This window comes from Trematosphaeria pertusa (genome assembly GCF_010094035.1).
Source record: "Trematosphaeria pertusa strain CBS 122368 unplaced genomic scaffold BU26scaffold_15, whole genome shotgun sequence".
In the NCBI taxonomy this organism is placed as follows: Eukaryota; Fungi; Ascomycota; class Dothideomycetes; order Pleosporales; family Trematosphaeriaceae; genus Trematosphaeria; species Trematosphaeria pertusa.
The window spans coordinates 1,298,161-1,322,032 of NW_022987226.1; the positions used below are offsets into that span (position 1 = coordinate 1,298,161).

The 23,872-nt window shown below is 56.3% G+C and overlaps 9 protein-coding genes across 9 annotated transcripts; 5 read left to right on the forward strand and 4 right to left on the reverse strand.

Annotated features, from left to right (window-relative positions):
- Positions 1-119: 119 nt before the first annotated feature.
- Positions 120-1,459, forward strand: BU26DRAFT_523161 (UBC-like protein). The gene has a single exon (XM_033829975.1). It carries the CDS (start codon positions 383-385, stop codon positions 1,226-1,228), a length of 846 nt encoding a protein of 281 aa, XP_033679516.1. The 5' UTR covers positions 120-382; the 3' UTR covers positions 1,229-1,459.
- Positions 1,460-3,706: 2,247 nt separating this feature from the next.
- Positions 3,707-5,030, reverse strand: BU26DRAFT_580617 (uncharacterized protein; the record flags this gene model as incomplete). The annotated part of the gene is made up of 2 exons (XM_033834474.1): positions 4,389-5,030; positions 3,707-4,289 (listed from the first exon to the last, which is right to left on the reverse strand). The coding sequence occupies exons 1-2, from the start codon at positions 4,664-4,666 to the stop codon at positions 3,707-3,709; spliced, it is 861 nt and encodes a 286-aa protein (XP_033679517.1). The 5' UTR covers positions 4,667-5,030.
- A 745-nt stretch (positions 5,031-5,775) lies between these two features.
- On the forward strand, positions 5,776-7,838 carry BU26DRAFT_104259 (high affinity glucose transporter). The gene is made up of 5 exons (XM_033819311.1): positions 5,776-5,891; positions 5,945-6,068; positions 6,121-6,430; positions 6,560-7,490; positions 7,546-7,838. The coding sequence occupies exons 1-5, from the start codon at positions 5,886-5,888 to the stop codon at positions 7,750-7,752; spliced, it is 1,578 nt and encodes a 525-aa protein (XP_033679518.1). The 5' UTR covers positions 5,776-5,885; the 3' UTR covers positions 7,753-7,838.
- A 343-nt stretch (positions 7,839-8,181) lies between these two features.
- Positions 8,182-11,278, reverse strand: BU26DRAFT_523163 (uncharacterized protein). Its single transcript, XM_033829976.1, has one exon. It carries the CDS (start codon positions 10,974-10,976, stop codon positions 8,637-8,639), a length of 2,340 nt encoding a protein of 779 aa, XP_033679519.1. The 5' UTR covers positions 10,977-11,278; the 3' UTR covers positions 8,182-8,636.
- A 269-nt stretch (positions 11,279-11,547) lies between these two features.
- BU26DRAFT_509391 (uncharacterized protein) lies at positions 11,548-13,773 on the forward strand (the record flags this gene model as incomplete). The annotated part of the gene is made up of 2 exons (XM_033827144.1): positions 11,548-13,453; positions 13,511-13,773. The coding sequence occupies 2 exons, from the start codon at positions 11,548-11,550 to the stop codon at positions 13,771-13,773; spliced, it is 2,169 nt and encodes a 722-aa protein (XP_033679520.1).
- Positions 13,774-14,343: 570 nt separating this feature from the next.
- BU26DRAFT_435363 (MFS general substrate transporter) lies at positions 14,344-16,253 on the forward strand (the record flags this gene model as incomplete). Its single annotated transcript, XM_033824125.1, has 2 exons — positions 14,344-14,780; positions 15,074-16,253. 2 exons carry the CDS (start codon positions 14,344-14,346, stop codon positions 16,251-16,253), a joined length of 1,617 nt encoding a protein of 538 aa, XP_033679521.1.
- Positions 16,254-16,338: 85 nt separating this feature from the next.
- Positions 16,339-18,162, reverse strand: BU26DRAFT_492183 (DUF383-domain-containing protein). The gene is made up of 5 exons (XM_033826108.1): positions 17,707-18,162; positions 17,607-17,652; positions 17,337-17,554; positions 17,048-17,278; positions 16,339-16,995 (listed from the first exon to the last, which is right to left on the reverse strand). Exons 1-5 carry the CDS (start codon positions 17,725-17,727, stop codon positions 16,369-16,371), a joined length of 1,143 nt encoding a protein of 380 aa, XP_033679522.1. The 5' UTR covers positions 17,728-18,162; the 3' UTR covers positions 16,339-16,368.
- A 576-nt stretch (positions 18,163-18,738) lies between these two features.
- On the forward strand, positions 18,739-21,617 carry BU26DRAFT_523169 (uncharacterized protein). The gene has a single exon (XM_033829977.1). The coding sequence runs from the start codon at positions 19,103-19,105 to the stop codon at positions 21,347-21,349; it is 2,247 nt and encodes a 748-aa protein (XP_033679523.1). The 5' UTR covers positions 18,739-19,102; the 3' UTR covers positions 21,350-21,617.
- Positions 21,618-22,149: 532 nt separating this feature from the next.
- On the reverse strand, positions 22,150-23,686 carry BU26DRAFT_554457 (Glucooligosaccharide oxidase; the record flags this gene model as incomplete). The annotated part of the gene is made up of 2 exons (XM_033832263.1): positions 22,150-23,155; positions 23,211-23,686. 2 exons carry the CDS (start codon positions 23,684-23,686, stop codon positions 22,150-22,152), a joined length of 1,482 nt encoding a protein of 493 aa, XP_033679524.1.
- Between the last annotated feature and the right edge of the window lie 186 nt (positions 23,687-23,872).

Here is a 23,872-nt window from a genome sequence, read left to right on the forward strand (position 1 = left end):
CTCGAACCTTGGCACTCCGCGAAAGCTTGACCTCATGCCGCTAGCGCGGATCACGTGCGGTCGCCAAAGCCGGAGATAATGCGAGGCTGTGCCTTCCCCAGATCTGACCCTCATTAATTCACGCGCCTGCGCCTTCCGCGAAGTCCGTTGCCTCTTTTACTGAAAGGCAGTGACTGCAGCACTTCCAAGGTTCCGCTCACCTTTGTTCGATCCACCGCTCTACCTTTCCACCTTTCCCTTGCCTTAGACACTTGGGGTTGCGCCATTGCATCAGCGCCCGCTCTCACTCAAACGACACCGACCCCAACCCTACAAAAACCTCGCCTCTCTTCCTCTCCTCTCCTCTCCGTGACCGCTCACCCCCGTTCACACAACCACCATAATGGCAACGCCCGCCGCAACCAAGCGCCTCACGAAAGAATACGCTGCCATCACCAAATCGCCCCCGCCCTACATCATCGCACACCCCTCCGAAAAGAACATCCTGGAATGGCACTACGTCCTCACGGGCCCGCCCGACACTCCCTACGACGGCGGCCAGTACTGGGGCACGCTCATGTTCCCGCCGGACTACCCCTTCGCGCCGCCCGCGATCCGCATGCACACGCCGAGCGGCCGCTTCCAGCCCAGCACGCGCCTGTGCCTCAGCATTTCCGACTTCCACCCCAAGAGCTTCAACCCCGCGTGGGAGGTCAGCACGATCCTAACGGGCCTGCTGAGCTTCATGACGAGCGAGGAGATGACGACGGGCAGCGTGCGCGCCAGCGAGCACGAGCGCAAGCTGTTTGCCCAGCGCACGCGCTGGTGGAACAGCACGGGCGGCGGGTCGAAACAAACTGGCACACAGTCGTCGAACACGCGCGGCATCGGCGCGATTAAAGCGGGCGACGGCGGCGCGAAGTTCCGCTCAGAGTGGCCGGAGCTCGACGAGGAGAACTCGAAGTGGATGAAGGAGAAGCGCATCAACCCGCAGACAGGCCTCCCGCTGCCCGCGCAGTCGTCGCAACCGCACTGCTCGCCCGACATGGCGGGCCTCCGGAGACGGCCCGGAGGCAGCACAACGGGCGTAGGCGTCGTCGTCCAGGAAGGCCGCGTCGCGCGGGATGTGGGGCAGAGCTGGTTGGGCCGGAATAAGTGGAAGATGGTGCTTGGAGCGATTCTGTCCTACATCTTGGTGGCGCGGATACTGGGCGACGGGGCGGTCACGGCTGCGACGACTGCCCATTAGACGGGACGATTAGAACTATACGGGGTTCTTTAATGGTAGCGCTTTCGGAGTTCAGGCTTGCATAGGGGTGATGGGAGCCAGCGTCTGGGTCAAGCATAGCCTGGCTGGGGCGTTTTGGGGCTCTCCGATCATGCTCTTAGACTATAGTGTTTAAGACTTAAGAATTCTACTGAGTATCGTATAGTGTAAATTATGGCAGATGACTGCACGGAAGACGCTGTATCCCGTCGTAACTGTGCATTATTGTTCAAAGATATTATCCCCTTCACATGCTGTCTATCGCATCGTGCGCGTCTCCATGCTGACTCCCATACCACTGCCTGCGCGGCGCTTCACCAACCTTGGGCTACTCGATAGAGAAAGCAGTCTAGTCTAGTCCATGCGTGCAAAGCGCAATCAGGAGTGCCCCAAGCCCCAGCGGAGAAGACCAAATCCGTCGAACCATGCGTGTCTTTCCTCAACGCTGTCACAATTCAGTTCCACACTGCAGCTCCTTTCCCCCCTTTTGTGCTCATATCACCACCCACCCACGAATATCTCCCTGGGTTCCTCTCCCACCATTGCAGCCAGTGTTCGTTTCGGCCTGTGCAGGCCGGACCGGTCCTTGTGCTGGAGCAGTATCTTTCCCCCGGTTGGGGTAGGGCGACTAGAAGCACGGAGTCTGCGATGGGGAGGAGTGGGGTTTCCGAACAGTTCTGAGCATCTCGCTGAGCGAGTTATATGCATTGCTGAGCAAGATACAGACTTTCCACCATAGGGGCCCTGCAGCGAGCTCTTGTAGTCCTTTGAATGCTCCCTCTTTTCTCTTGACAGGCGGGTATGGTCACCGGGACAAGGGGAATTGGGAGTCGCATAGCCTTAGTGCTAATAGAGAATTCTATGCTCGTAAGAGGCGCAGGGGTTGAACCGATTCGCTTTCGTTCACACCATCGTTACAGTTGCGTGTACGTGGCTGTTCGACAATGGGCTCCTTCACCGCCTTCAAACTCTTCTAAGACCTGCCCGTAGATCAAGACAACATGAGCTCTGAGCTTTCTTCACCTCAATCCTATCATGAACTTGCGATACCAGACCGTTTCCGCGTCTAGGAACCACGGGCTCGCGCTCTCGATCAGCTGCTCTGGCGACATCATGGCTCCTCCTTCTAGAAATCCGAGGGCAAGGATGAAGACGTCGCAGGTGGTGAGACTTGTACGTGCAAACGCGGCGTTCGTTAGGTGGTGTGGCATCGGAAAGGAGGGTGAAGCCGGGCGAGATGCTCAGGATCTAGATTTGCGGCGAAGTGTTGGAGGCGGAGCAGGGTGGAGTCGGGTCGGATGAATGATTTGCTGCGCTGCCGGGATGGGCAAAGTATGCGGGCGATGGAACTACTGATGGTTCAATAACGAAGTGGTCTCGGCCGTGCGTGTGGCCTACGGTTTGGATACCCGGTTGGAATGGAAACGATCGGAAGTTGGACGACGTGGTCCTTGTGGTAGTCGTGTCCGTATCAGAACCATCGAGAAACAATCTGGATGCGTAGTGCTTGCTAAGTGGCTGAGAACTGTTTGCCTGCCAGAGTCGTTCGCCCTAACTGCGGTGTACCTCACCGCCCGCTTGCCAACCACAGATCTTGGATGATAGCGCGCCTAATGCTGATGACCCCCTGCCTTCTTCCCTCTTCCCCCTTTCAGTAATCTGTAATGGATGTTCGTCTTGCTGGTCCGAATCCCGATGGAGAGGATCCCTTCCTGGAGGTAGAGACGAACGACGCGCGAACAGCGGCGGATTGTGCGATGCCGTTAGGTCGCACAAAGGCCCGTCGGGGAGCTGCGTATGTGGAGCCGCTGGTGGCGACAGTAAGCTTAAGATGGCGACGTAAGATGGGATGGCGGTGACGCAGTAGATAAAGCGCGCAAACGCAGTAGTCGTGTAAGACGGGGCGTGGTACAAGTATACGTACTTTCTTATACAACTTTATTCCGCGCCCATGCTCAGCTGCCATTGTCAGCAGGTCCACCGCGCACATGCGAGAGGCTCCATTCTCGCTCCATGCCGCGCCAATAGCCACTGCTCGACCAGGAAATGGGGCGGAGAAATGAAGATAGTGTTGCGCAATATTGTTGCTCTCATTTCTCCTTTCCCGCAACTGCTTGGCGTATAGAAGATATACGTGACTATATGTGATGTGTGATATCATTGGGACGGTGTAGGTTGGGGATGCCGGTTAGTCGGTCGCTATTTGCTCGCTTGTGATGACGTGCAGCGAATTAGAACGAATATCCTGGGGTGCAGTGCGGTAGTGGTTGAGATGATGCTGGATGAGGCGCATTCTGTCGGCTGGCGGGTGGGAGGCGCTCTGCAGGAGAAAGGGATGGTGAAGGCTGTGGGCAGAGAGGTTGGGCGAGACTTTATGCAGAGCCTCAGTGAAGAGGGCACAGTGAGGGCTGAGCGAAGGACTGTGCGAGAAGCGTGGCCAAAGAAGGGCTGCGAGTCGAGTTATGGATGAAGAGAATTGCTGGGGTCGATCAAGAGGCGATATGGCAACGGGTGGTCGCAGAAGGGGTCGCGACTTCCGGATTGGCTTGACGATATTGAGCCTCCACTGCAGGTCCACTCACCTCTCCTTCTTGCTTCGACCACCTGCCCGATTCCAATAGTCTGAATGTGAGTCGATAGGGGCGGTCTGGATCTGGTATCTTTGTCCTTCGTCGTGCGGCAGACGTAGGCTTGTTGGCCGGCTCTCACTGAGGAATTCGAGACCGACCAGAGATCTCGTTCCCGCAACCTGCTTCTCCCATGCCATGCCGCGGTGAGATAGACTCGCTCGTACCAGGCTTCCAGATCATCAACATCGAACGCTGTGGTATACGTGGGGCTCCGAATTCTCTGTCGTGCATGCTGTGGTTTGATAAGTGGATGAATCTCATTTTGCAGAGCTGGGCAAGGATCAACGGTCTCCCTTCTCTTCACTGAAGGCGAAAGTGCGAAGCAAGGACAGAGGCATTCCGGCGGAGGAAGAAGTGGCAGTCTGTCAATCCCGTGGAAGGAGCGTCCATTCGCACCTTCCTGTATTATCTGGCTGAAGGAATACAGAGCCTCTGTGTGCTGGCGGCGCGAACCACCTACACCCATGCCCAGGTGTGCCGCCGATTGATTGCCTTGTTGCTGCTGGACCTACCTGGCGTCCCAGACCTGCCGCTCTGTGCAGTCTGCGGTTCCGCTAGACAGGATCGGAGGACGCAGCAGGCCTCGTGAGCTCTCACCATCCGGCCACCACACCACGCTGCGTCCTCTGCGACCCCAACCTCCAGTCCCGCATCTCTTGAGTACTCCAGCTCCCCGGCTCAGAGCAACGCAAAATTCGGTGCAGACGTAGCCGTTTGTGGAGCGAGTCCGATTCGCTCTCGGACTCGCTCCAGCCCGCTCGCGGCTGCGTTTCCAGAAAACGCACTCCATGCGCCCGTCCCCGCGCTGACCTGATCACAACTCTCGGCTTTGCGTGCTGTCGCCGCGCGCGGGCGGGCAACTGTCGTGTCATACGAGGTGCGGAGCAAAGACACGGCGAGGGCTGGCGGCTGGCGTTCAGCCGCTAGCCTGCTTTGGGCCCGTTTGCCGGCGATCGACGTCAAAGCCTAGCGCCACAGTGCAACGGTTTCAACAACCAACGTCGCCATGGAAGCGTGATGCGACAACACAGTTCCCCGCCCGTTGGCTGGGGCGCCATCGGTGGATCAGGGTCGCCGCTAATACTGTAGCTGACCCAAGGGTTGACGGGCCAGAGGGTGGGTAAGGCAGCCCCCAGCGTCTGCATCGTTCATCCAGATTGATCACCATGCTCATATGGAAATACAGGTGCTCGAGACGCCAATGCCCAGGTCATGCCGCCCTGCAGCTTTACACAGTACAGCAGCTCGCACGGCGGCCACGGCCCTAATTTTCCGTGCTGTGCCCTGATGGAAGCTTCGCATTATTCCTTCGCGAAGCCTGGCTCTCTTGGCCGGTCGTCTGATTTGGCTCAACACTACCACCACTAACGGAATTTATTTTAGCTTACAGGGGATGGTCACACTGTTAACCGTTTGAAGTATGGCCAGCAATGATATTGGCTCGTCGAAAGACATCTCCAAGGCCCCAAGACGCTGCACGGCACGACTTGTTTTCGGATTGCCACCGTCAATCGCAGCCATGTTGGTTCCACTGCATTGCTCCAGTGCTCAGCGTCAACTCCTTCTCGACGTTACCCAGGCGCTGGGAATGGGTCGTACTGGCGTGCCAGCGCGCAGGATTCTGTGTGGAAGCCGTCGCCAGACTGCCTTCGCCATCATTGGCGGACGGGGCTTGCAGGTTAATATCGGGCAACAATACCCTTGCACTTCCCCAGGATTACGCTGCTGTTCGGCAGGATCTCCGTCCTGGCAACAACGCTTATTTGCGGGGCGCAACCTGACCGGGTGACCTTCACATGGGCTCGAACTAGCATCTTAAGTGCACCACCGGGTCGCGGGCGAAACGGGGTGAAGGTAGGGTCTTGGCGCACGAGGCATCGCGCAGAGGCCAACCCAGAAATCACGCGCGGCGGGGCACCCCTCCATAAAAGACCACCCTCCCCAGTCGCAGGCTCCTCTTGCTTCCTCCCTAGTCTTGTCCACTCAGTCGTCCCTCACCAATTGACAGGATGAAGGTAATTCATCAACCCCGAACAGCTCCACCAGGACATGCACTAACAGCGCCTAGACGTTCTACAACACCTACGCCATCTGCGCCTTCGCCGCCATCGGCGGAGGTCTCTTCGGTTTCGATATCTCTTCCATGAGCGGTGTCCTGGGTACCAATGGCTACAAGACCTACTTCGGCGAACGTGAGTCCAATTCCTTCTTGCCAGGCCATTTAGATTGACTGACAACGCAAAGCGAGCGGCTACCGCCAGGGTGGTATCACCGCGTCTATGCCAGCAGGGTCCCTCGTAGGCGCACTGTCCTCGTCCTTCATCGCCGACAAACTCTCCCGAAGGACTGCTATCCAGATCGGAGCTGCAATCTGGATTCTCGGCTCCATCTTCCAGACCGCCGCAAATGGCGTTGCTCTTCTCTGCTTCGGCCGTGTCGTCTCCGGCATCTCCATCGGTATTGCCTCGTCCATTGTCCCCATCTACCAATCGGAAATCGCGCCGAAGGAAATCCGTGGTCGTGTCGTCTCTCTTCAGCAATGGGCTATCACATGGTACGCTATTCCTGTTCACTCAAGTCATGTGGACGTTTCCCCGCATTTGGCAACTACCCCACCAGTGTTTGCTATTTCTCTTACAATACCTTCACCGCATTCAGGATCTGTGCACTAATCGGTATATAGGGGTATTCTGATCCAATACTTTATTCAGTATGGTGCATCCTTCGTTGATGGCGGCCCAAAGGCTCCAGACCAGGGAACTGCCTGCTTCCGCATTCCGTGGGGCGTCCAGATGGTACCTGGTGTCATCCTCTTGGGCGGCATGTTCTTCTTCCCTCGTTCTCCGCGTTGGCTTGCCAGCAAAGACCGCTGGGAGGAGTCGATCCAGGTTCTTGCCCATCTTCACGGCGGCGGCGACGTCAACCACCCGAAGGTCCTTGCCGAATACAAGGAAATCGAGGAGGCTCTCCGCTTTGAGCGCGAACAAGCGGAGACCAGCTTCGGTGCGCTCGTCAAGCCCAGGATCTTTAAGCGTGTTATCCTCGGCATGTCCATCCAGATGTGGTCCCAGCTTTGCGGCATGAACATTATGATGTATTACATCGTATTCATCATGAAGGGTGCCGGCATTGCCGATGAGCTTCTCACGGCCTCCATCCAGTACATCATCAACGTGGCCCTGACGCTCCCCGCTATCATCTGGCTTGACAGGTTCGGTCGCCGTCCCGCCCTGCTCATCGGTTCGTTCTTGATGATGTCTTTCCTGTTCATCTCTGGTGCTCTGCAGGGCGCTTACGGGCACCCCAATCCGGACAAGACCGACCACGACATCTCCTGGGTCATTGGAAAGGAGCACTCGAGCGTCTCCAAGGGCATCGTCGCCTGCTCATACCTCTTCGTCGCTTCCTTCGCCACCACCTGGGGTCCGACTTCCTGGACTTACCCGTCCGAGATCTTCCCGGCCAAGGTTCGTGCCAAGGCTGTCTCTCTCGCGACTGCCAGCAACTGGACCTGGAACTGTGCTCTCGCCTTCGCTGTCCCGCCGCTCCTGTGGAGCATCAACTGGAAAATGTACATGATCTTCGGAACCTTCAACGGCCTTGCGCTCATCCACGTAAGTTCCAGCTCACTCTTCTCATTCAAGATTGCAGTGCTAATCGGGTGTTCAGATGTTCCTAACCGCTCCCGAGACCAAGGGCAAGACCCTTGAGGAAATGGACGATGTCTTCGACATGGGTATCCCCGCTTGGAAGACCCGGCCCGCGGGCTCGCGTCTCGACCAAATCCAGCGCGATATCGAGAAGGGCGAGCTCAAGGTCCACCACGCCGCCAACACCGCCGAGACAGTCGAGACAGTCGAGCCCAAGACTTCGTAAGCTCACTTCTTGCGGTTCTGGTGGTTCGGGCGAAATAAATGTTTTGCAGCGGGTATGTGCGGTTTTGTTCCCTAGTCTGCGATCTCTGGTATTCTCATGCTAGACAGAGCTAGATTACGGATTTATAGGTGGAATTGGCATGGATTGCGGTCTTTGTTACACGGGTGTGGCTTATAGTACGTATGGGAATATGGGAAGAGCGGATACCCTGGGCTTGCGATCAGTATGGAACACTACTCTCTCTTCTTGCGGACGATGGCTTAGCCAACGGTCTGCTACTAATGCATATTTGACATTCATCGTCGTTTTCTCCTTTCCGAGTGCTGTCGTAAACTTGCTGTACAAAGTGCCTGTTTCCGCGTGGAAGAGCAAACCTCGCGGCTGTGCCTAGGAATAATGGCATACAAACGCACGCAACGTAAAAGTCACGCCACATCCTCGAGCTACGCAACATCTTGGAACTTTTCATTCCTAGCATACATCGAAAAAAGCAACCAGCCACAAGGCCGCCAACCCTTCTCCCGACGCCATGTGCCGCTGCCCAGAAAAGCTTCTCTCCTCGCTGCAAAACCCGGGTCATGCCGGCGAAGTTCGGCTTCTAGAATCATTCCACACCGACCGATCACGCCCCACGCCACTCAGATACGACATGGGGGCGTCGTCGAAGGTTCTATAAGAGTTCTATACGAGCGCCATCTCGGCATACATACGGCAACCGTGCCCGTGCCTGTGCTACCGTACCGTATGCTATGTTGTGATATACCGTGAGCCCGGAAACGCCGCTGGCTAATGTACAGTACAAGATAGCCCTGGTCTGATGATGCAAGGGCGGATTCAGTCGATCGGAGAAGATCACCCCACCCTGTTGCTTACGCCATCGCGTTTCATCCCGCCGTGCCTTCAATGTTTCCGTGTGTCTTAGTCTCGTTATGCCGCTCGTCGGCATCTGCTGTTGCGCTTCTGTCGCTATCTGCCGGCACGTTCTCCATCGTCATCGGCTTTTGCAGCTCTGGCTCGGGCTTGCCCGGCGTCGGCGGAGGGACCTCCTCAATCACCTCATCGAAGACATTGCCCTCGGGCTGCTGGTTCCTGCCGATGGCGCTGAGGATCCTCCATGCGCGGCGAAACTCGTCGCGGATAGCCACGATGCCGTTGTGCGTCACGGTGCGCGCGACGTTGTGGTCCAGCTCGAAGGGGTCCTCAATGGCGAAGAGGTAGCGGTTGCGAACCTCCTTGCCGCCAGCGTATGTAGTCTTCGCGCCTGTCCAGCCCTTTTCTGCCTTTGGGCGGATGCCGCCGGGGGTTCGAAGGCTAAGGACTTCGTTCGTCCAGTAGAAGGAGGGCGGTCGCGGTCCATACATGAAGCCTGGTGGAACTGAGGCATAGTACTGGAAGAAGCCGCGTAGGAGGGCACCGACAGACTGCTGGTTCCGGGTTAGTTGGCCTGACTGCGCCGCCTGAACGATTTCCTGCTCATTGCGCCAGAAGCGGACGGCGTAGCCTGCGATCATGGTCTCTTTGAACATCTGCGCTAGACTCTCTGCGTCGAGTGTGGTGACGGGCGGGCGCCAGGATAGCTGGAGGTTGGGACATACGGGGGGCTGCGCGATGTTGACGAGGTAGTGGAGAACCATTAGCACCCAGCCATAGGAGGAGAGAGTGCCCGAATACGAGCTGTTGATTTTGCGCCGCTTCGCCCATGCTTTGACAAAGAGCACCATGGGACGAACGCGGGGGTCGCAAAGGGAGTAGCAGCGCAATAGATGGGTATTGTGTATGCCGAGGGGATTCTCGAAGTTGACGTCGCATTGGATGCCGACGCCTGTTTTGGGAAAGTCGAGCGGTCCCTTTATCTTCTCGCGCAGCCAGGGTTTGACGTTGCGATGATGTTGCTCTTTCGTGACACCATTTTCACTCCGGTTTCCGGTCCCGTTGTCATTCTCTTTGGATTTGCCTGTTGCGGACTTCAACGAAGTATCGGCACCTATTGAACCGATAGTTTCCTGCATCTCAGACTGCGATTTCTTGGAAGATCCCACATCTTCTGAGCCTTGTTGGGCACCAAATCCTTGATTCTGGGGATGATGCATTAGCTTGGGGCTCTTCTCGCCATCTACCTCAACCAAAGGCTTGGGCACTGGCGAAGGCTCTGGCGGAGCCACTGGGGGCGGGTATTTCTCTTCTTCGGGGAGCCCATCCCACTTCGAGCGCTCCTTGAATAGGGCCTGGTACAGCTCCTCCGTCGGATTTTGGCAGACTTTCAGGACAGGAACCCGTGTCCTGGTCAGAAGACGTGCTCCCATGTTTGCGTCTAGGATTGCTCTCTCCAGCAGGCGGGGTATATCTCGATCGATGCCAATCTCCTGAGCTCGGGAAGGATCCTTCCATTCAGGGACGATTGCAAGGTCCATATCTGAGCCAGGGGTCGCGAATCCCGAAGCCAAGCTGCCAAACCCGACTAGGGAGATGGTCGCTATGTCTCCGCTGTAATTCTCAGCGAAGGCTTTCTGGCAGATGTCTTCTAGGTGCTTCCTGAATGTCTCCTTTTCCTCGAGCTCGGTGAGGGTTATCTCGACCTTGGAGACTTCTTGCGATGCCAGCTGGTCGAGATAATTGATCTGGCACAAGATATTTTCCATTGGTTGATTCATGTATTGTGGGCGCGCAGGAGCATATTGCCTGGGTGGGTACTGACTGGCTGGTGCCTTTGATGACCCGTCCTGGTTATCAGCATTAGTGATATTGTGAGGCCGTTGGAGTATCTTCGGGGGCTGCGAGGTAGGAGGAAGCCCGGCCTGTTGAGTCTGGCTGTGGGCTTGGGGCGGCCGTGGTGGTCGTGGACCACGCTGCCTGTTAGATGGCATGGGTTTGGTCCGAGATCCTTCTGGGCTTGTATGCGAAGGATCAGCTGCAGTGTGCGGCGAAACATGAGCACCGCCTAGCCGTGGGAATGACTGTTGCTGCTCTCCTCGATTACCGTGCGTGGCTGCCATGGATACACTTGACTGTTGCCCCCGGCCAGCCTGAGCTGGCGCATTCCTCCCTTCACGACCTCGTCCCCGGAAGGAGCTTCCGCGTCCCCGGCCTCGTGGACGCTGTTGGTGATGATCTTGAGCAGGAGCTTGTTGGTTAGCTGGTCCATCGGATATGGTGACATTGCCGAGAATCATCTTCCGCAGCTGATCTTCCAAGCTGGCGCCATCTTGAGCGGATGGCTCGTCCATGATGGTTTTGGAAGTTGTGGTGTGAAAGTAGGTGTTTTTGCGGTGCAATTATACGATGCTGCGAGCGCTTCCGTCAGGATATAAACCCTCCGAGACGTGCGTGCCAGCTGTGAGATAGAGCAGCCAACGGTTTGTGCAACTTAGATTTTGCGGAGGTTTGCTGGTGGTGAATGTTGGTATGGGCCCACCGGAGCAATAGATTGGCCGAGCGGATTCTTTGGCTGTCCTTTCAACCACATTCTCCCCGGAACGGCAGATTTGAGGGGTGGAGGCGAAAGCAGAGGATTGCAAGTAGATGCACGAGCTCAGGTCAGTTGGTGTTGCCCTGATTAGAAGATCGCCGGCGAAAGGTTTGTCCGAGCACTAGCGTCTTGGCTGTGATGCTTCTAGGCGCTCGTTGTTCACGTCCGCTCAGTTGCCTCCGACAAAGACCAAGCGGTCGCCCAGTCTCTCTTTATTCTACCCACCCACCCGCATTCTTTCCTCGACCGCTATCCTCGCTCGGCTTCAACAGCGACACCAACTTCGACTTTGCAGGCCGCCACGCGACGGTTGCACTCGTGCTCTCAACATGAACGGAGCTCCTACTCCACTCGCAACCACAGCGTCCGCCGCGAACGGCCCGCGCCCCTCTACGAGCGCATCCCCCGCCACGATGCCGGCTCATACTCCCGCGGGCTCGAATGGCCAGCCCCGCCGTCGTCGACCGAAGCAGGTGGAGGTCCTGCGCGCTCCACGGAGGCCGCTCAAGCATATTACACGGCCCGTCATGTCTCTCACGCAGATGAACCAGGTCACAGGGAAGCCTGAAGCTGCACCGAGCTCTACCTCTAGGGAAGTCAAGACTGTGGAGGCGCTTCGGCATGAGGTTCTCGCGCAAGGTGGCCATTCATTTCCGCTAGTCGTCACACGGCGCGATTTAAAAGAGCTGCGACATCACGTCATGAGGCTACAGAGCAAAGACACAGTCGACGTCCAAAATGAAGACCAGTTTACCCCGCCCATCCGTCTCCACCGCCGCGACCCCCGTGCTCCGCCGAGTGGTGCCGGCGCCCATTTCGAAGAAGAGGAAACGAAGGAGGATATTGAGGAGAGCAAGGAGCGTGAGCGCATGGAGATTATGAGGGAAGAGCGACGCAAGGTGCGGGAAGAGAACCTAGCGAAGATCGCGCCATCAGGCACGAAGAAGCCACCGGCCTTCCAGAAAAAGACGGAGCAGAAGTACCGCCCCGACGACACGCCCGAAGCTAAGAAGCGCCAGCTCCTGCGGTATGAAGAGACTCTGCCTTGGCATCTGGAGGACTTTGACAACAAGCAGACCTGGGTCGGAACATACGAGTCGGAAATGTCTGACGCACATCTCATGCTCACACCCGCCCGCATTGACGGCCGGGGAGACTTCATCCAGCTAACACCCATGGAGCGGTGGTACCGATTCAATGTCAAGAGCAAAGCCAAGTCCACCGACGACCCAGAGCTGGGTCGGGAGAAGCTACCGAGTTTCTTGTTAAATATTGAGGCCAAACAGCGTCTGAAGCAGGAGGAGCTCCAGCGAGACAAAGGCTCTAGGAGGATGAGGACTCGGGTGGGCGGCGGAGACGATGATGAGGGCAGGATCCGGCAACAACGCCCAGACGACGATGATATGCCTACGATTAAGCGCGAAGCAGATGCCGACGACATCGACTTCAACCTAGAAGAAGACTTCGCCGATGACGAAGAAGGTCTGAATGGCCTTTTCGAGGGTGAAGATGTAGATGTCAAGGAGACCGCAGAGAAGTTGAAGCGCGACCAGCTGGGAGCCGCCGCCTTCGAATTGCGGGACGAGACCGAGGTGTATCGTCAGGAAGAGCGAGAGAGGCAGGAGGCGGAGCGCATGAAGCAGCTGGAGAAGTCCCTGCGAAAGTCTCTCATTAAGCGGGAAAAGAACATTGACTACGACCTTGAGGACGAGGATGATGACCCGTACGCATCGAAGAGCGAGTCCGAGACAGATTCGGAGACGGAGCGCCAGCGGGCCAAGGAAGAGGAGGAACGGAAAGCAGCTGAACAAAATGGCAAGGCTCCCGAAGGCGACAAACTTGCATCCGGCGCGTCGACCAAGGGAGCCACCACCCCTTCAGGAATCCACAAACCTGTTGATGTCAACAAGAAGAAGCGCCCGGGTTCACCAAACTTGTCTGAAGCAAGCGGTAACGAGTCATCGCGCAAGAAGCATAAGAAGAAGCATGACAAGCACGGTGAATCGCGCAAGTCTTCGCTTGCTCACCTCAACGATATTGCAAAGCGTGGAGCCGCGTCTGGAAGCGACAGCGAGATGACTGATGCCGGCAAGCCAAAGAAGGCGAAGCTGAAGGTCCGGCTTGGCACCCCTGCTACTAGCCCTGGCGGGAGCCGTGCGGGAAGCCCGGCCGCTCAGGTCAACGGTAGCCGGGCAGGCAGCCCTGCCGCTCCTGGTGGCCCCGCCACCGCTTCGCGTAAGTCTCCAGCGCTCATGGCCTACTTATACCTAGATATGCTAATACCTGAGACAGAAACCCGTCTTCCTTCAGCGAGTGAAATCTACAAAGCTCTCCCTGCTGAAGGCATGACTATCCAGTCTCTCATTACCACTTTCAAAGACCGCGTTGACAAAACCAACACCCAACTTTTTATCAGACTTGTCAAGGCCGTGTCTAGCTTTGATAAACAGCGGAGTTGGCTGATTCCCCTTCCTCAGATGCCCTCAGACGAGCAGATCAACACCGTTATGCGAGGAAACAAAGCAGCAGCTCCTAAACCGGCTAGCCCTGCCTGAGCGTTCCACCTAGGCATACCCGACACGTCTGGCGAGGCATATTGGTTAGATTGGCGCCTGCGTTTTCCACTTCACCACCATCTTCGATATCTGCAGCCTTGGCTTGTTTGCGTTCTCCCGCCTGGGTGTTTTTTCTCTCGACCTCCTACAGCGGATGTAATGTAGTCGCAGGTCTGGCTTATTAGTGGCTATCAGCAGGGGCCAAACAGAATCGAAATCAGTCAAATCACTGTTTTGGTGGAGGCTTCCCATTTCCTTCCTTTCGTCAGCTAATCTGTGAGACAGTGAAGTGAACCACAGCTATCTTGCATGACGGCTGCGATTATCGGGTTAGCTGCGAGCGACTGCCTAAGTGATTGGTAATGATATCGGGCGGATTTCGGCTCCTGCGCTTCTCCTCCTTTGCCGATGGCTTTTCGCTTTCCGTCATGGACTTTTAGCTTTCTTAATTCCGTTCTATTTCCTCTCTGTTGTCTCGTTTCGCATTACTGCTGTCTCTTTTCTTGTTGTGAGCCTGCTGTGTGCATTTTGCAAGAGTTGGGGATCAATGTGTGAGACGGGCGGCCTGTCATGACGTCCGAGCCAAACGCCGAAAAGGCACAAGCCACCGATCCACCAATCACCGCCACTTCGACTTCGCAGACGTCCACCACATCTTCGTCAACACCACAGAAACCCGTCCCCTTAGGGCGCAAACTTTGCACCTTCCTAACATGGACCCCGCCACGATGTCGGTGGGACCCCGCCAAACCACCCCAATTCTCCATGTCAATGAACGTCCTGTTTGCGTTCGCTGCGGGATTTACTGTCGCGAACTTGTACTACAGCCACCCTATTCTGAACATCTTAGCGCATGATTTTGGAGTCAAGTATGAGAAGGTGGCGCAGATTCCGACGGTCATGCAGGCTGGGTACGCGGCGGGGTTGTTGTTCTTGTGTCCGTTGGGGGATCTGTTTCCGAGGAGGCCCTTTGTGGTGGGTTTGGTTGGGGTCACTGCTTTGCTTTGGTAGGTTATTCTCTATTACGGTCGAAGAGAACATTTGTTGCAATGATTGGGCGTGAGAAGGGGGTTGTGCTGGTGCATTGAGAGGGGTTTGTGCCGATGAGGCAGACGGCAATAAGAGTGGCTTGAACAAGCATGATGGCCCATGACCTATCTCTCGACCCGGCAAGTCTAAGATGGGATATCCGGCCTTAGGAATCTTGCACTTACTTGGTCTTGCTCTCGTCAAGTTGCCCTGCATTCCCTCATCTTGAGCCTCCCTTTCATCGAAGATATCCAGCTAACAGGCATCCTAGGCTCGGTCTCTGCATAACCTCCAACCTCTCCGTCTTCACAGCGCTCTCCTTCCTCGTCTCTATCACAACCGTCACGCCCCAACTCATGCTCCCGCTCGTCGGCGACCTAGCCCCGCCACACCGCCGCGCAGCCGCCCTCTCCGTCGTTGTCTCCGGCCTCCAACTTGGCATCCTCATCGCACGCGTCCTCTCCGGCACCCTGACAAACTTCGTCTCCTGGCGCGCTATCTACTGGCTAGCCCTCGCGCTCCAATCCAGCATTTTCGTCCTGCTTTGGCTGTTCATGCCGGACTATCCCTCCACCAATGCCAACTTCAACTACTTCAAGCTTCTCTGGAGTATCCTACAGATGCTGGGCCGCCACCCGGTGCTCGTGCAAGCCTGTATAGCAGGCTTCTTCACAAGCAGCACATTCACAAGCTTCTGGACAACCCTAACGTTCCTCCTCGCCGGCGCCCCGTACCACTACAGCTCCCTCGTCATCGGCCTCTTCGGCCTCATCGGCATCGCAGCCATGTGCTTCGGGCCCTTGTACGCGCGCACAGTCACCGACCGCTTCGTCCCGCACCTCACCGTGCTCGTCGGGCTCTCCTGCTGCCTCCTCGGCATCTGCCTCGGCACCTACATCGGCACCTTCAACATCGCCGGCCCCGTCCTCCAGGCCTTCCTGCTCGACTTCGGCATGCAGACCGCGCAGATCGCTAATCGCAGCTCCATCTACGCTATCGAACCTATGCGCCGCAACGGCGTTAACACCGCGTTCATGGTCGCGACGTTTTGTGGCCAGTTGATGGGGACCGCGGCGGGCAATCATATCTACGCAAGAGCTGGCTGGATCGGGTCGGGCAGCGCAAGTGTGGGGTTCATTGGGGGCGCGATATTGACGATGGTGGTGAAGGGGCCGTGGGAGAGGGGATGGGTGGGGTGGAGCGGGGGGTGGAGTTTTAAGAAGATGGATAAGGGGAGTGCGGATGGGAGGACAGCGGAGAGGGCGATGCATGTCAGAGAGGAGGAGGTAGGGAGGGACGAAGAGGTAGGGGCGGAAGAGAAAGCGCTGGAGGAGGTGGCAGCTGAGCCAGGAAATGAAAGTCCTTTGAGGGCGGGGAGCGAGATAGAGAAGGAGGCAAGCGAGAAGAGTAGGAGTAGTGGGGAGGATGGGATCAGACCGGTTAAGGTGTAGAAAAGGTACGGTGCGTGTAGACTGGGGCATAGCGGGCGTTCAGCATCATGTCAGCGTACACGGGCTCTCCGGATTCGCTTCAGCGCGAGGATTCAGATTTAGGCATATCGAATCTTCAGCAGATATCAACGATCTTCTCATCCTCGTCCTCTTCTTCATCCTTCAGCTCCACCAACCTCCCCCTATCCCCCGCACCGTTCGGCGCGTCTTCCTCTTCCCCCTCCTCTTTCCGCATGATAATCTGCACCACTCGATCACATGCATCCCTCACACCCTCATCCTCTACATGCAAATGGCACTCCCTAATAATCGGATACACCTTAACCTTCCTCAGCACATCTCTCCCCCCCCATGTTGTGCTCAGGAGTAGCAGAGTCTCCAAATGCGTCTTGATAATCTCCGCATCCTTCTCCCGTTCCTTATCCGGCTCCAGCAATTGCAGTTCGTCAAGCATGCCTTCTGTATCTTCGTCCGAGTACTCTTCCGGGCCCATGAGCGGGAGGAGGATGTAGGGCAGGAGATTCGCGCCAATATGCGGTGGAGGCAGGTTCGGGTCGGGCGAGAGGTTCGAGAGCAGGGCGCGGTGCGAGGAGACGAGGAAGGCGGCGTTCTTGATCGCTGAGGCTACACCGAGGCGGCGGACGTGCGAGGGGTGGGAGGTGAAGACTTGGAGTTTCGTTAAGGGAATGACGTCGTCATCGTGGGATTGCGGGGTGGTTAGGTATTTGCGGCCTTTTGGGAACTGCACTTTGATCAGCACTCTTCCCATGTCGGGCATATCTGTGTATGCGAACCTTGGCCAGATCAGCGAAGAAGTACGACAGGTAGTCGTAGTCGGCGTCCTTGTTGTAGCCTCCTCCCGCCCCCTTGACGAAGCAGTCTAGCAGCTGATCCATAGCCCACTTTGACTTGGAGAGCTCCTTTGGTATGTCTCGTTTTAGCTCCAGTACCCGTTGGAGGGAGTCATCCTTCGCCATGTTGGCGAGGAGCATTGCCATCTCGTTCGCATTCTGCTCCTTCTTGCTCTGCGCCAGGTGTAAGCTTCCATCCAGCCCTGTGACGCGTTCTGGGGAACTGGCATACGGTTATCCGCGACAGAAGCGTCTCGAGGAAGGCGTCGTCCTCCGCAAGGGCCTTTTGCACCTCGCCGTCGTGCGAGATGTTGATGAGGATCGTGAGGGCGTTCTTCGCGATCGGCGCGTAGTCCTTGACGAGGAGCTTTAGGTCCTTGACAGGCGCAAGCTGGTTGCGCTTGAATAGAGTCGTGTGCGACTGCGAGTAGCCGACGAGGTGGTCCGCAGCTGTGTCGTGTCAATTAGAGGTTCATCGCGGGGTGGAGGGGCCGTTTCTTACCCACTTGCCGTATTTGCGTGTTTCCATGGTGTAGAAACTCGACTAGCTATGGAAGAGGTGTTAGAAAGCAGGTCCCCGAGCTTCGGAGAAGATGGCCTACCTCTTCTAGCTCAGTGGGCATCGTGAAGGTTGCGGATGTTCTGCGACGAGCGATGACGAACTTTTCTTGGTCCCTGGAAAATTAAGGTTATCGATATGCCTTATTCGGTCTAGCGCCATCTGTTCCCTTCAAATCTCCAAGGGCTTCCGAGGTCGCAAGTCTCATGAGCACGAAGCCAGCGATCCGTGTGCTGACTTGTTCCTAATGTCTTTGCCTCATGTCTCCCGAGTTCTAGATGTACGAACCCTTGAAATGCTGACAGCAAACTGTAGAGCCAAGGAAAAGTAGAAGACATGATCGTATGTTCGCTGACCTACCCAAGGACCCTATCCGAAGCCAAGAACACCTCGATATGGCGGCTTTGGAATCGCCTGAATATTGACGCTAACGCCCAAGGTGCCGAGAGGAATGCATGCCGAGAGTTCTTCAACGATGCCCTTCCTTCCGATGGCTGTTGGCCTGTGTTTTGCAAACTGCACGCTAAGCTGCTTCTGGCATCGCTCATCGTCCCGGCGGCTACACTCACCCCTCAGAAACCCCTAGAGCCGCTCACCCTTCTCGTGGCTTCGTTGCTTCAAGCCCCGACGGGCCGTTCGAGAAAATTATCGCGTCGATCGAATACTGCTGCGACTTTTCCAGGCTGCTTGCTCTCGTCTGCTCCAGGGTGATCTGGAAATAGCGTGCGATAGATGTCTTGCATACGGAAACAACAGCTGCCGGATTACTGTGATACACTTCCAACGTCTTTCCACTGTCCGCACCGAAAGAGGATCGCGACATGGGTTCTCCGCTCTTCGCTCCAGAGGGACGAGTAGGCGAGAGCTTCGCTGGCAGACCGCCGAGTGGACGTTAGCGCTCAAAATAGATCTCCGAGATAATCGCAGCGGGCCGCTGGTCAGTCCATCACATACATTGGTGCCCTGTGCGCAGGGCCAGCACACGGCGTCTGACGAATCACTGCGGGACGCAGGGTCTGCGCGGACGCGGTTGGCGGTGTAGCGAGCGGCGAGCCTTGGGCGCTTACAGCGACGACAGCCAACCACCAAAATTATAACCGCCGCCGCTCATCTGATGGAAGCGCCGAGGATTACGTGCGCCTTGATTGGATTACTGACTACGCCAGGACGCCCCAAGGAGCACTCTTCTGCATGGGAAACAATGAGGAGCCGCTATTGCTTTGCTGCATACTCAAGACTTACCCACAGGCTTGGGCATGGACGTGAGCACGACCATCTTAAACTCCTTGACCCCACACTACCCGGCACGATACTTTCCTCTACCATGGTCGAAACTTTGTGATCTCTGCATTGAGGTTGTTGGTCCCTCTTCGGTGTCTTTGGGTGCGATTCAGTTCTGTATTTTTAGCATTTCAGCTTAATTCAAGAGAAGGCTCAACATGGCTGGTCCAGCACTTCAGTTATTTCCCCCTCCATCTCGCCCTCCGAGGCAGACGAGTCCGAACCGAAGGCTCCGAATAAAGACGCCGACCCCAGAGCCGGTTCCTGTGGCAGAAAAGATGGAGAATGCAAAGAGCACAAAGCCGCCAACCGACTTCCACGAACTCATTATCCAAGTCAACTCAGTTCCGGTATCGCCCTCGAGCTCAATAGCCCCTCCACCCGCGGTACCACCGCCGCCTCCGCGGGTGCATATACCTAATTCTTCAGCCGCGCGGACACCTCCGTCAGAGAGCAGAGCAACCTTCGAATCACCACCACGCCCAAGAGAGCCGTCCCCGACCCAGCGTCGAAGGGCTCCTCCTAGGGTGCAGGATCCTCGCGCTGCATCACCATCCCTCACAGTCCAAGATGGCCAAGCCTACAGAAGGTCGCCCAATTCCAGTCCGGACCCGAACCGAACCACATCTCCCGCATTCTCCACGAGTGATACCCTAGTGCGAGCGAATAGCACGGCAACGCAGGTCCGGAGTGTATCGCCGCGACAAGAAGTACCCATGCGGTCAATGTTCCCGGTCTTCGACCCGACGAAGCCTCTCGCCCAACAAGCATACAAGCCTACGCAAGCATCACCTACACACATCCCAGCATCAAAAGTCAGCCGGTCACCGTACTCTCCCGAGTTCTATGTTCCACACAGTAACGTCACAGGAGACGGTAGCACGAGCCCACCACCCAAGCCATTCTTCACGCCCTCACATCTGCTCGATAATCTTTGGGTAGCCACCAACGGCCAGGAAGAACCGGCTGTACAACTATACGCTCTACGAATGCATCGGGCAACGGCAGCAAACCCAACAGTAACTTTCGGCACAACCCCGTCTCTTCCATTCTACAGTCTGGCGCAGTCTAATTTGGCCGGGGAGCATGAGATACCGAGTATCATGAACGAGCTATTAATCCAACGCCACCATCCTACCCAACCACGCGTCCTCCCTGTTTCCCACCTCGACCTCATCGCACCGCCGTCAATGGACAACAGCCTCTTCGATCCTCATCAGCAGGAGCCAGTGACTCTCCTAACCAGCATCTTCCCTAAGCTCGCCGCGCTGGCCGCACTTGATGCTGCGGCCAACTCGCCCGCTGCAACCCACATAGCACTCGCAGATCCTGGTGCCACATCCCCCGCCGCTCAACGCCTGGCTGAGGATGTGCTGGCCGGTGCAGCGCAGCGCGAATGCTGTGCACTATCCTGGACCCGCGACTCTACAGAGCAGCAAACGAATCCCTGGGCTCAGCACATGCCATCCGCAGGCACATATCATCTCCACCATCCCACCCTCGGATCATTCCCCATCCAACTCGAAGGCGACTGCTCGGTCATCAACACGCCTTCAACACGCCCCGTGACCGCTATCTACGGCCATAACATGCCCCCAACTGCACAACTACCCCGCCAAAAGCCCGCCTCAATAACCCTCCTCAACCCATACATCCTCTCTCCTTCCTCGCCACGAGCAAACGCATTCTCCCCTCTCCACCCACCGCCCCGGATAGACAGCCTCAACTCGGAAACCCGACCCATATCCATCACGCCCTCCGAAATGTCCGTCGGCCAGCTCCCCACCACGACCGACGCAGCCCAAGACGACGCCATGCTCGCCCGGCTCGACTTTAACAACGATGCACTCATCCTCAACCTCGGCGCCTTGACTCGTTTCGGCAACCCCTTCCTCGTCGACGTCGCTGCCTCCGCCCTCCTCGCCGTCGCAGTCGCAGAAGCAGTCCGCGGAAGACACAGAGCAAAGTCCATTCGCGAGAACTTCGAGCCTCCGCCCCCCAGTATTCTGCTAGGCCCAAAGCCGGAATCAGACCTTAAGCCATTCAAGGAAGCTTTCCGCGAAGGATTCAATTCCTGGGGCGGCAAAACGAAGAATCCGACATCCAGCCTGAGAAAATCCTCGCTGAATAAGACTCCCACAGTCTCGTCTTCGAAGAGCGGCTCGTTCGACAAGGATATCGAGTTGGGTGAGTGGTATGGACAGGGGAAGACGAAGGCCAGTGCGAAAGCGGCAAAGAAGGCAAAGCGGAAAGAGGAGGAGGAAGAGAAGCTGCCGGTGGTGACGAGGACGATTATTTCGGTGCTAACGTTTGCGTTTAAAGCGATGGTATTCGTGCTGAGGATTGCGATCAAAGTCGTGGCTGGCGTCATCGTAATGATCACGAGGAATTTCAGCAAGTTGTAGACGGTGGGGACTGATTACGGGGTAGGGGCGCGCGTTGTATATATTGTAGGGTGATGATGGACTTTGGTTTCCAGCGACGATTACGATCGGCGCTTTCTACTTGGGATGGATGGAGGGATTTCTTTTGCTTGGTATGATACCACTCTTCATGACTGTCTTTTAATCCCTCTTTTATACCATACCATACCATATCTTTCTGGGGAATTCAAGGTGCTACTGGTGTAGCATGTAGTAATTGATCGTCTCATGGAATTTCATTATTTGCTGCTTCCTATCGAAGTCATCCAAATATGCTAACCTTTCGCTCCGTGTAACCGTGACTGCGCGAAGTCGTTCATAGCACAGTACAGCACTAGTGTGGGGCTAATACCGCTGCCATACTTAAAGTCACACAACGGCTGTCGCTGGGATGAGTTCCACCCCGGTACCTGCTATTGCTTCAGTGTATTCTCTCGAAGCATATCTACCCGCATGGTCTATATAGTCCTATCCCCCCGCGCATATACTAAGGTCTTCTCTTACCTTCCCCTCCATTAGAAATCGAAATATGATATATTTCTACTCTCTAGTCCTCTCACAAACCCCCACACACAGGGCGGGGGGACTCCATAAGCTCTGGGAGGAGAGCCCACTGAGGGTCGATGGCGATAATGAAGTGGCTCTAGTCCTCTTTTCCTTTGTCCTTTTCGCATCCGAACATGTCCCACATTGCCAGGCTCGATAAATCAGATATTGCATTCGTGCATCTAAAATCCACATACAAATATATGCTCCTCCTCCCAAAACCACCCCATCCCCACCTAACTCCCCACAAGCTGCGGCCCCTCAAACACATGCCCAGGATCCCAAACCTGCTTCAGCCCACTCAACCTCTCATAATGCCCCAACCAATAATGCTCATGCGCCTCCGCCCTCGTCAGATTCGTATCCGCATAGTTGATATACATGCCAAAGTCCACCCCCGGACTGGCATCATTAATAGCCTTGACCCACCCGTTCAAAAAGCCGAACCACGCTGCATCGTACTCCCCGCTGTACACGCGGTCGTAGAACTGCATCTTGAACGTCGCATTGCGGTGCGCGTACGCGGTCGCGTCGGCCGCGACGTTGCTGATCGCGGACGCTTTGCCGCCGTGGCAGTCGAACAGGAGGTACCAGGCGCGGCTGTTCGCGCGGGCGTCGGCGTCCCAGTACTTGGCGAGGGCGGTGAGGGCGTCGGGGGACAGCCATTCGGGCATCAGCGACTTGGCGAAGAAGGTTTCGTGCGTGTCGTAGGGCTTGGTTTGCTCGAGCGGGCCGTTGGAGAAGGAGGTTAGCGTGTCGAGCCACGCGTTGGTGGTCACGGAGGAGAAGCCGCCCGTGCTGATGCCCATGCTCGTGAGCAGGGGAGTCATCAGCTTGTCGAAGTCGGTGCGGTTGCCGTAGTATACGCCGGAGAATGTGGTGAATGCTGAGAGGAAGAGGCGCATGTTTAGTTCCGGCGGCTGAGTGTTGCGCGTGAAGTTTTGCAGCGCGCTGAGCATGGTGCTGAGCTGCGAGGCGGACGAGGGCGATGCCATGTACTGGAAGACGATGTTGCTCTCGGGGGCGGTGAAGGTCTTGAATTTGAAGCTTGTGACGATGCCGAAGGCAGCGCCGGCGCCGCGGAGTGCCCAGAAGAGATCTGGGTTCTGCGTCTCGGAGGCAGTGACGACGGTGCTGTTCGCGAGAACGACTTCTATTTCGAGGATGTTGTCGAGGGTGAGGCCTTTGAGGCGGGATATGAGGCCGTAGCCACCATGTAGAGAGAGACCTCCGACACCGACGCTAGAAGATGTTAGAGAGGCTGACATGAATAGGGCGGCCGGGAAGGTGTATTCACCCTGGGCATGTTCCGTGGCTGATGGCTTGTTTGCCTTGTTTGTAGAGAGCTGTAGCTACGTCTCCAAGTCTCCCACCAGTGCCAATTACAGCAGTTTGGGCGGTTTGGTCGACAGTGACATTGGCAAAGTTCCGCATATCAACGATCAGATGGCCATCCTCTCCACCCAAGCCATGCGAAGCGTAGCTGTGGCCTCCTGACTTGGCCGTGACCTGCACCTTGTTGGACGCTCCACAAGCCACGGCATCCTGTATATGCTTCACAGTCGTCGGAACCGCATATGCAGCTGGCTTAAAAGTGACTCTGTTATTGAACGACTTGAGCGACTGTGTGTAGTCTGCGGATCCAGCAGCTAATGTTGGGACAGACCCCTTTGAAAGGCAGTCGTCGAGCGTCGCTCTCTTCTCAAGTGGTGTCGCATTCGTGATAGATGGAAGAAGGAAGGCCAAAGAGGCCAAGAAGAATGTTATTCCCATTGGATAGATCGGCAGGCGAGTGTAACTCGAGGGATGATCTGCAATACTGGACATGTAAAATAAGCTTCCTGGGCCTATATGTAGGGCTTGACCACCCTTGGCTTTTCCTGAAATTGGGCAAAATAATCAACACACCACTGGGGTTCGAAAGCGAGCACAGAGATATGAGATAAGGCAAGATAACGC

Excerpts from the sequence above, each read along its gene's own strand:
- BU26DRAFT_523161 (XM_033829975.1), top strand. The coding sequence starts at position 383 with ATGGCAACGCCCGCCGCAACCAAGCGCCTCACGAAAGAATACGCTGCC.
- BU26DRAFT_104259 (XM_033819311.1), top strand. Across the intron at positions 6,431-6,559 it reads CAGCAATGGGCTATCACATG|GGGTATTCTGATCCAATACT; the intron begins GTACGCTATTCC and ends ATCGGTATATAG. Across the intron at positions 7,491-7,545 it reads ACGGCCTTGCGCTCATCCAC|ATGTTCCTAACCGCTCCCGA; the intron begins GTAAGTTCCAGC and ends TCGGGTGTTCAG.
- BU26DRAFT_523163 (XM_033829976.1), bottom strand. The coding sequence starts at position 10,976 with ATGGACGAGCCATCCGCTCAAGATGGCGCCAGCTTGGAAGATCAGCTG.
- BU26DRAFT_492183 (XM_033826108.1), bottom strand. The coding sequence starts at position 17,727 with ATGCCCACTGAGCTAGAAGAG. Across the intron at positions 17,653-17,706 it reads TGCCCACTGAGCTAGAAGAG|CTAGTCGAGTTTCTACACCA; the intron begins GTAGGCCATCTT and ends CCTCTTCCATAG. Across the intron at positions 16,996-17,047 it reads TCTTCGCTGATCTGGCCAAG|TTCCCAAAAGGCCGCAAATA; the intron begins GTTCGCATACAC and ends ATCAAAGTGCAG.
- BU26DRAFT_523169 (XM_033829977.1), top strand. The coding sequence starts at position 19,103 with ATGGCTGGTCCAGCACTTCAGTTATTTCCCCCTCCATCTCGCCCTCCG.